Here is an 11,066-nt window from a genome sequence, read left to right on the forward strand (position 1 = left end):
TGCTGTAATAGGAGAAATTAAATGCTTCAAGATTTAAATTCTAATAAAACAAAGTGCTTTTAATGATGTTTTTAATTCAGATTCTTTGTTGGGCATATGTAATTAATAAAACCCAATCTGAAAAAATCTCTTGGAAGGATAAAAGAAAAAGAAAATATGTATTTATCATTAGAGATGATATTGTTGAGAAGAGTAGTCACGAATTTTAAAAATAAATAGTAAAATGAACATGAAATTAAAAAAAATTGTGTTTCAAGTTGTTAATAAGTATTTAAAACTCGCTGATTAAGTTTTAGTTTGATTGATATTAGCATTGGTACCCATTAAGGAGGTGTATTGCATTATCTTCCTATTTAATAGTTGGGAAGGGGTTATAAATAGCTCCAAGCATTGTATAAAAAAGAGCAGATATGATAAGAATATATGCTAATATTAATATTCAGAAAAAGAAATAAGCATTTAAAACTCAATGACGACATATTAATATTATTAAAATTTCCGTACATTTAAAATTTAATTCTTCTACTTTTCTTTTTAGAAATTTAGTCTCTCATTTTCAAGTTTAAAATGCAAGTTTAATTGTTGATATTGTTAAAATTCTTTTGTTAGATTTTTTTGATAGATAAATTCTTTTGTTAAATTTAAGTATATCACATCAATTCTTTTGGTTATATGGTAACCAAGTAGTTTTCTTTTAAAATTTAAAATATTCAAAATATCACATTAATAAAGTGAAAAAATTTTAACAATGTTAATAATTGGACTAAAATTTTAATTTTGAAAATTAATGACTAAACTCATAAAAATAAGTGACTTAAATTTAAAAATACAAAAATATAAAAGCTTGGATCATATTTTAACTGAATATTAGGTTTAGGGAGGTTATAAAAAAGACGTGCATGTCTATATAATCATATGGTAATTTATTTAAGATTTGGTTATTGTAATTTCATTATCTAAATTAATGTTGGATTTCCCATCATATGAAAGTTAATAGAGGTTTTTCTTTTTGGTGAATTATAAGAGGAGAGTAAAGCCCTAATAGCAATGTGACTTGAATTCAAGTCACATCTGGAGTGATAAACATCTTGACCAGTAGGTCAACACACAGGGTTCTAGTCAATAAAGGGTTTTAAGTTAACATTAATGGTTTTTAACAATTGTACTTTTTATATATTTTTTAATTCTGGTTTTTGTATTTTAGACTATTTTAATAAATTTTAAATTATTTATTGACGTAGGGTATGAGATAAATAGTGTCATGTAAATATGAAATATGCATAGACTGCCACCACGGGGTTATTACACCAACATCATTAAAAATTAGTGTTTTTGTTAGAATTTTTGTTTAGAAAAAGCAACTTGACTCTCCTTAAATGAGGGCTAATTTTTGTTAAAATAAGGACCAAAATGATAAAAAAAGTGTAAATATTAAGGGTTAAATTTATTAGTATGTATTTTTTATAAAAATATTTTTTTAAACAATTGTAAATTTTAAAGGGAAGTAGTTTTATAGGAGTTTCAAGAATTTTATAGTGAGTAATTATTTAGAAAATTTTATTATATAAACAAGGCATAAATATCAAATTTATACATGAAATTTAGTTTAATGTGCAATTTGATATATGAATTCGATTTGATGCAATTATATACATGAAACTTGAATTGTGATTCATATGTATATATAAAGCTTTAATTTCGATTCAATTATACACATTTAAAGGAATGAATACATACATTTATTTTCATTTTTGATTAATATAATTGTTTGTGTATGAAATATATCAACGTAAAATAGTGTGAATTCGATAGTGTTATTAGTAATTTATAAAAATTGAATCAAATCAAAATTCTATATATGTATAAATTTGCACAAAATCAAAATTCATGTATGATATTACACATTGAATCGAAGTTCATGTATAGCTTTAATATTTATTCCTATAAACAACCAGGCAATAAGAAGCACAATGCACTTTAAATGAGATTCTAGGTTTAAAATTGTGGATAAGAAAAACAACATCAAGATAACTTCGCTTATCAGGGTTCCAACCTAATTTAACTCTAGATTAATCAAGACTTAATATGACTACCGAATACTAAAAACTATTAATTCGTTACATCAAAACTCAAATAAGAAATAGATTATACAATCCAAGTTCTGGAAAGCAAAGAAACAACGCATTCAATTTCTTCACTATCCCTAAACCACAATCATCATCAAGTTCATAAAAAGAAAAAGAAAAAAAAAAAGGAGATAATTTGAAGCCATTGACGAAGACACTCTCTTTTCAAGGACACATATCATTCCTTCCAGGGCCACCAAAATAAAACTCAGGATCTACAACATAATCCGAAACATATTGAGATTGATAACACCAATATTCATCTGCGTAAGTGCCCACCCATTCCGGGAATTTCAAGTTGAGCGATATGTCGAGAATCCTCATTCTTTTCATATACCCTGAATTCCCGTCGATATAATCCGGGAAATTACCGTTGCCCATTTGTGTTTCCGTGTGGGGAACTTGCTCCAACTTTGAGCTGTAAACATCGCCGCCCCACTCGGCACATTCCGCACCGTAGGTCAGTGTTTTGAACAGCTTCGGTGGCCAATACCCTATGTTGGTTCTTTCACCGTATTGAACCCATAGATTGTTTGTGTTTGGATCCTGAATATGAAACAAAAAGGGAATTGAAATGTAAATGATGATCACAAATTTCAATCGTTGCTTTGTGTCAAATGTTTTGGTATGTTGGATTGGTTTTGGATGGGATAAATTTGGATATGGTTGATTCGGTTTTTTAATATTTTTTATTGTTTTCGATTTCGTGTTGTTTCATGTTCGGGTTATTTTTGTTTTAGGTCATTTTGAGTTCATGTTTTTTAGGTTTGTTAGTCGATTTTATGGACTCGGTCATTCCAAGTTCAAGTAAGCTTCATATTTGAGTAGAGGTGAGATCAGTTTGGTTCGCAAAATTTTAATACTAGCTTTGGACTTTTAAATTTATTTTGATAAAACGGAATATGTTTTTAACTTTTGGATATTATTTGATAATATTTCTAAAAAGAAGTAATGTTTTAAATAAAAAATCTTATATAATATTTTTGAAAAGTAAATTTTCATATAAAAATTTTAACTTGTTTTTATTTTAAAATACATAATATTTATTTTTACATCATAAAAATTATAAATTACATAAAAATAGAATTCAATTCAGTTTGGATAATCATAGTTTTCTTAACTCTTATTCCATAAACCATTCAAACACCATGATTCAAATTGATCAAATTGGTTTTGGGAGGGTTCTTTTTTACCCCTAGATTTAAGTCATTTTGGGTTTTTCGGATTTGTCATCTTGTTTCATGTCATTACAAGCTCAAATCATTTTGGGTTCTAATTATTTTTATTTAAGTCTATTTTAATTTGTAGTCGAAAATATTAAGTTATTAATTATTTACAAACAAATCAGATTAAAACATATTGGGATTTTAATAATGTGTGTTTAATTGAAAGTTTAGAGCTTTGATATTTTGCTGACCTTAAATATAAAGAGAGTTATCTGATATGGGAGACCTCGGAAGACAGAGATAGGGTAAATGGCTGCACCAAGAGCAATTTCATGGCTTGTCTGAACAAATCCAGGGCATGTTAGATCAAAACACCCTGTTTTCTTTGATGCATCAACCTATACATGCACACAAATATTTGGTTATTTTGATATGTTAAACTTGGATTTGGGTACATTTCTAACATTATTAAATTTGTAAATTTCAATCTTAAAAAGTTAACAAATTAAACTATTCAATTCAAGAAGTTAAACCTTTGGATTTAAAAAACAAAATTAATTAAAACCCTAAACTTAATGACAATGAAGGTTCATGACATTAGTAAAGGTGTTAAACTGAACTTACAGTCCAATAAGCAAATAATCGAGTTTGTCTATCTCCGTACACACCAGGATTCACCTGAAAAAACTTGAAAGCTTCAAAAGAATATTAATAACTATAAGTTTATCTAACAAGTGCAATGGTAAGACACATTGCATTCTTAATGAAAGAAAGTAGATTCAAATTTTCAAGACAATACTATTAAAAGTAACAGATACAAACCTCGAACATAAATCACAAAATGAACATGAAAGATATAAAATAAAAATAAAAAATAGCTTAGAGGTATTAAAAAAGAGTTTGATATACTAACCGCCCAACCAGCTTCAACGCTCTCAAAATCATACCAAGGACCACTTCGGAGGCTGATTCTAGAAGTGGAATATTCATCGTCGGATTCAACATGAGGATTCCATACTTTGATATCTGCTTTCACTCCCGCATAGTTATACCCTTCCGTCAACAATATTGCCTTCTAAAACAATGCAAAACTCCCTATCAGGCTTGTTGGAAAATCGAATTATTTGTCTAAATTTAAAGATTTACACGATATTTTCATAAGTTTGGGCTAAAATATTAAATTTAAAAGATAGATTTGGATAAAAAGTTGGATTTTTTGTATTTTATGTATTATGTAATTTATATTATAAGAATATTAAATATGGTATACTATAATGTAAATATTAAAAGAATTATATTTTTGACTTAAATAAATTCATAGGTCGAGTAGAGTTGAGGTTTTTGTTAGCTCTATGCATGGTATAATTATACATAGTTGTCCAAGCTCAAACTTTGCCTACTCTTCCTTTTTTTAAAAAAATTAATTTATTTTTATTTAATATTTATTAAATTTCTAACTATAAACAACGTAATAGTTAATTATTTTTATGATATATTTTGTTTTTCATATAATTAAAATTAATATAATATAAACTTGAAATCGAGTCAAGTCAAGTTAAGCTTAGGTACTAAATATTGGAACCTAAATCCAGTTCATATTTTAAACTTTTCGTTTTTTTTTTTTCAAACCCATTTTTTAACCCTAATATTTTTATCTAACCCCTTCTAAATTTTAAGCAAGTCTTCGAATTTGGGTGGGTAAGCTAACCCTTAAATAGGTCTAGGTTTAATTTAATCATTTATATTTTATAAATGAGCTTGGACAAAATTTGTGACCCAAAATTTAAATTGTGCTTAGGTAAATTTTGAAACTCACAACTCGATTCAAAACTCACAACTCGATTCAAACTTAATCTACTATATATGATATTGATACCGTCCACGAGCTCTACTAAAAAAAAAACAAGTTTAGTGCGAATTAGGAATTATAGATTTGCCATGTTTAATCGCTTGAACAAATAAGAAACTAGCATCCAAAGTGATGGGGGGTACCGAATGGTTCCTTTGATGTACGGTCAATGGACTCTTCTTCCTTGAGTTTGATAATAGCTCATCATCATTATGGGTTCTTCTTCGAACTACTGGGATTGTTCCTTTTGGACAGCTTCCACTTTTCTGCCATACTTGAGATGTTACACTCCTCAAAGGTTGTTCACTTGTCTGAATTTCCTCCATGTTTGGATTATAACTTGGTGCCAACTACATTAAACAAAATCGAATGAAAATAATGCTTTTATTAAAAAAAAAATGAAAATCTATACCTGGATGATGTGATTCTTCAAAGAAGGATGATCCAATGAAGGTTGCTTGTAAATGTCAATGCAATCTATAATGTCACCATCTTCACTCTGCAAACAAATACATATATCGTTATTCATTAATTTTGTATTTCCAAATTCAAGTAGTGGTGTGAATAAAATTTTCAGTGATAATATTTTAGAGATCACTAAAAGGGTTAAATTTAGGAGTTGGCAGCAGTCTTGACTCCCTAAAAATCATAAAATTATAAGTTAATATAATAGTAAAATCGCAGTTTGATCTTCCAAAACAATTATGATGCTAATTTTACCCCTAAAATGCCAATGTCACAAATATTGTGAAACTAAATTCTGTAGCTTTCGTTGTCAAACTCGAAACCAACTAACTTCATATGTTCGGAATATAAAAGCAATAAACCCTAGTAAGGGATTACAAATGTTGGGATTTAAACCCTAAACAAAGCGAAGAGAGGGTGGCAGGATGGGGCCTTGATGCCCCCCATAAATTGCTTTAGTCCCCCTAAAGTTTATAAAACCTTAAATTAATGTTTGGTAAAATTATAGTTTGGCCCTCAAAAAGTACTAAAATTTTGATTTAGTTCTTTTGAAATCCATAAAAATATAAGTCAATATAAGGGTGAAATTACATTTTAATTTTCATTAAAATATATAACTTAATCTAAACTCTTTTTTAAAAAAAATTAACTTCGGCCCCAACTCTAGATTTACTTAACGGTATCCTTAAGAAGTGACAATATATGAAATATATGAGCTAAGTTTTGGGATCGGGGGACGAAAATTTCAAAGAGTAAAACAAAGGATAAAAAAACATTATACCTGGATTGATTTCACTGCATGCCTTGTAGGGTTGTTTGGTACATTTTTTCCATCCAAAATCTTAGGTTTTGTCGTATCCAACCCTAAATCAGCCTCTCCAAGCACATAACAAACTGTTAACCCCAAGAAAATGATCACTCCTTTAAAATTTGTTCTTCTCATTTTGATATTGTTTCTCAAATTGATAATCAATGGCATGTATAATTGCATATAATATTGTATATAGGTGTTTTTTTTTGTGATCACACAAGCATTTTTCTAATGATTTTAATCATGAAAAATACAATCTTTTCTCAAGGAATTATTATTTGCCATTATATAGATGTCATAGATGATCAAATCACACATAAACTTTGCATGCTTCACCTTCTAATCATTCATTTCCCATTTACAATTTCAAATTTTTGAATCATGCTAGGAAAATAAGATGGAGAATGGTTTTTTCTTTTCTAAAATATTATAACTTTAAACCATCAAAAAGATATTGTAAGTAATTTTGGAGATATATATATTGTAGCAACATAAAAATTTTAGCTTGGTCGCTAATTGTGGCGATCTATTGAAAACTTGAAAACTGAGGTTTGATTTTAAAATAAACAAGGAGTCGCCACCGATCCTTTTTTTAGGTGTGATCGGACACCTATTAGATTTATGTTTTTAAAAACAAAAGAAGACTGAGTTTGGGTCCACGTCAAAATCCAGAGAAAAAGTAGGGTTCGGGAGTCGGTTACGCGCGAGGAAGGTATTAGCACCCTCGCGACGCCCAAAATTGGTATCTCATAAACATGTGTTGTCTTGATTTTCAAAAATACGGGTTCAATATAAGATTTAATCGTGATTCGATTGAAAAGACAAGAAATTTTAATTTTTGGTTTTTTAGAAGGGTGTTCCGTCTTTAACACGAGCCGACAAATTCCGTCCAACATAGCGATAAAATTTGATAACTTAATATTAAATCGGTACATTGCCTTGATTATTGAAATTAATTAGAAAACACGAACGAGATTTTCGAAGGAATGTAAAACAAAATTGAGACAAAATAAATGGAAGAACTAGAAATATATTAAAGCAAATAATAGATATGACAATAATATTAAAACGCTAACCATGCATGCAAGATTAAATATAATTATAATATCAAATACGAGAACACAACGATTATACATATATAAAATGACATTAAGATTATAAACGTATCAATATATAAAAGTATGGTATTAAAGGCATACATAACGTACATAAAAGATATATGTAATATGATACATAAGCATATTAAGTTCACATACATAGACATAATATATATAAAATATTAAAATAAAGAAAAAAGTGATACTATGTACAAATATATATGTACACATATAAAAATATACACTAATATTATATAACAGTAATACTAAAATGATGATGTAATATAAAAATAAATATAATATCATAATATTAAAATAAAGTAATTAAGATCATATTATATATATATATATATATATATATATATATATACATAATATAACAAAACACATATACATGCATATATAGGGTATAAAATGCACATAATAGCTATTAGAAATATATACATGACATGATATTAAAAAGAATTGTATAAGTATAATGGTATTTAAGAATATATACAAAAGATAATATATATAGAGTATGGACATGGAAAGGTATATAAGAAAATAATTAATAATATTGAAATGAAATAATGGAAACTACTAGATATACATACACACATATATAATGAAATATATAGTAGTATTAATAACAATAATAAGGACTATACATATATGAAATAGCATGAGAAATATACATATAAATTAGTATATAAAACTAACTAATTGTGTATAAACACATATATGATATATTAAAAGAGTATGCACACGATATGTAAAAGAAAATATATGCATGAAAATATATACATGAAATATTATAAAATATATAACTACGATACTAAAGTATGTACACGAAATAATGTATAAAAATATATTACTAATAATATCAAAATATATACATGATAATATATATATATAATATTAGAAAATATATGTACATAATATACATGTGAAAAAATATACACATAAAGTATTTGAACATAATAATAATACAACATTAAAAATATATATGATATATATAAAGTATAGTATTAAAAGACACATGTATATAATATATGAAGAATATATATATACGTATAATACTAAAATATTTAGGTGATGTGTACATGTTAGAATAAAAACCTTAGTAATAATATTACATAAGTATATACAAATATATTAAGTATGTATACGTATTATAAATATATAAATATATAATAAAACATAAACTAATATTAATAATAATAATGATAATAATGATAATATTGAAATATAAAAAGCAAACATAACATTAATAAAATATTAAAATAAAGTAAATAAAAATATTAAATATAAATATATATATACATACATAATAAGAGTATATACTAATACGTAGTAATAATAATAATAATAATAATAATAATAATAATAATAATAATAATAATAGAGATGGCGATAAATAATAGTAAATATAATAACAGAAAATATTAAAATTAATTAATTTAATAGTAAAGGAATGAAAATAAACTAAAAGGAATAAAATTGAGTAAAAACAAAGTTTCAGGGCCGATTTGTAATAGAAATAAAAGAAAAGGATGAAATTATAACACGCGCGTAACTTGGAGGGGTCAAAAGCGCAATAAACCCGAGCCTCCAAAAAGTACCGTATTGAACGGGACCAAATTGAAAACCATGCAAAAATTCAGGGCCAAATTAAAATAACAAAAAACTTGATTTTAAATGCCAGAAAAGCGGAAGGACTGCGCGCATAAATAGCCCATTCAAACAAAAACACGCGGATCCTGAGGCAGGTCGGGTCGGACAGTTCGGGTCATGCTTAAAACGATATCGTTTTGGGGTTAATGAGCAGCCCCCAAAACGACGTCGTATTGGTGGGCTATATAAGGCCCTAATTTGACAAAAAAAATCATTTGATGAAGAAAAAAGAAAAAAAAAAAGGGAGAGAAAGAAGAGAGAAAAGGGCGAGGGAGAGGGAGCTCCGGCCACGATGGCCGAAAAAGGTAAAAATTTATATTTTTTTTATTTATATTTCTTTTTATCTGTGTATATATATATATATGTATTCTTTTTGAAAGAAGAGAGAAACAAAAAAAAATAAAAGGAAATATGCTATGTATTCGAAAGAAGAAAATATAGGTAGACAGAAACTAAAAAAGAACAAAACCTTTTATTTCTTCAATGAGTTTTGATCAGCTTGATATATATTCTTAGTGTTTGAATCTGTTCTGTTATTCTCTTGTTTGAATCCCCTCTAAAAAAAATCCTCTCGATTTTTGCTTCTAATCGACTTATATAGCCATTCATGCAAGTTTGTTTCCCTATATTTTGCTAATTGTGTATTCTCCTTGTCTTGCAAATGGTGGTTGAACGGTGGCATAGGGGTGGACAGAGGTGATGGGATGGCTTGGCGGTCAAGAGGGCGAGCAGACAGAGGATGGGCATCTTTGGTCTTCTGAGGTTGGTGACGCAAGTGGGAACCGGAAGTGGGGCTAGGGTTTTGGGTAGTTTGGGCTGATGCATTGGGTTAGTGGGTCAGTTTAGGTGGGCTAGGTTGGTGGGGATTAGGGGGTTAGTTGTAATGGTAGGCTAATTGGGCTCCCGGGTTCTTGGGTTTGGGTCTGGTTGTAAATGGTATGAAGTTGGGCCCAAAATTGGCTTGTAACATATATATATATTAGTCTTATAGTACACAAAATATTTTATTTAACTAAAAATAAGAGTTTTTCTCAAAGAATATATAAATTACTCATATAATTCTTAATATATTACTTTTGTTTGTATATTTGATTTTTTTTTAATTTTCATAATTAATTTGGTGTTTAGTTAATTCGTGGCATCAACTCAACAGAGTATTTAAATATTGTATATATAGGTAAGGGCAGTGGTAAGCTTTTCAAAAAATTGAATCCGATTTTGTTTTGAGCAATCTCATTATAAGTTCTGATTATATCTTCTCTTTTTGACACAATGCCTAGAACTACCCATAGCCCCCTCCCCAACCTATAAATAAGAGAATAATGCGCTTCAAATGCACTCGAATTATAAATATTTTGTAGTTGAATTAATAAATTAAAAAAAATAACATTTTGATATAGATGGACTTGGAATTTTATGAATGTAGGCCTAGAATTATAAATGGCTTAATGGACGTCTTTATAATCTTTACTTTTTGGGTCCATTATGGGCTTATCCATGGACCTCGGCCATGCTGGAACTGAATATATTGGTAAATTCCATGAAAGTCCCTGTACTTTGTATTTGTTGCGATTTCTAATTTTTGAAATGTGGTATTCTCAATCATGAAGCTATTTTTTTTTTGTAAGTTGCATATTATAGGCTATTTAAATTATGAAATTGTATTTTACTATTGTAAAATATACAAATTAATTCTGCTTTCAAAAAAAAATTCTAACTTCTCCTCTAGTCATATCATCGCATGTTTAAACATTTAAGCTATGTCAAATTAATTTTACTTTTATAAATAATATTTTTATTAATATTTAAAATTATATTAATTATTTATTTATTAAAATAAATTATTAAAAATATTTTATTAAATTTGTCTTCAAGTTATTTAAAATAAAATTGAAT

The 11,066-nt window shown here is 27.5% G+C and overlaps 1 protein-coding gene across 1 annotated transcript; it reads right to left on the reverse strand.

The window, feature by feature from the left end:
• Positions 1-2,291: 2,291 nt before the first annotated feature.
• Positions 2,292-6,549, reverse strand: LOC108468349 (uncharacterized). Its single transcript, XM_017769239.1, has 7 exons — positions 6,388-6,549; positions 5,554-5,640; positions 5,306-5,491; positions 4,206-4,367; positions 3,917-3,970; positions 3,544-3,690; positions 2,292-2,672 (listed from the first exon to the last, which is right to left on the reverse strand). The coding sequence occupies exons 1-7, from the start codon at positions 6,547-6,549 to the stop codon at positions 2,292-2,294; spliced, it is 1,179 nt and encodes a 392-aa protein (XP_017624728.1).
• Positions 6,550-11,066: the final 4,517 nt, after the last annotated feature.

The sequence above is a fragment of the Gossypium arboreum genome, chromosome 8 (genome assembly GCF_025698485.1).
Source record: "Gossypium arboreum isolate Shixiya-1 chromosome 8, ASM2569848v2, whole genome shotgun sequence".
Lineage (NCBI taxonomy): Eukaryota > Viridiplantae > Streptophyta > Magnoliopsida > Malvales > Malvaceae > Gossypium > Gossypium arboreum.

Bases quoted from the DNA above. Each gene is read 5' to 3' on its own strand.
- LOC108468349 (XM_017769239.1), bottom strand. From the start codon at position 6,549: ATGAGAAGAACAAATTTTAAAGGAGTGATCATTTTCTTGGGGTTAACA. The intron at 4,368-5,305 runs GTACATCAAAGG...GCATTGTTTTAG, and splicing joins GGAAGAAGAGTCCATTGACC to AAGGCAATATTGTTGACGGA. The intron at 3,971-4,205 runs GTTAGTATATCA...AAGTTTTTTCAG, and splicing joins GCGTTGAAGCTGGTTGGGCG to GTGAATCCTGGTGTGTACGG.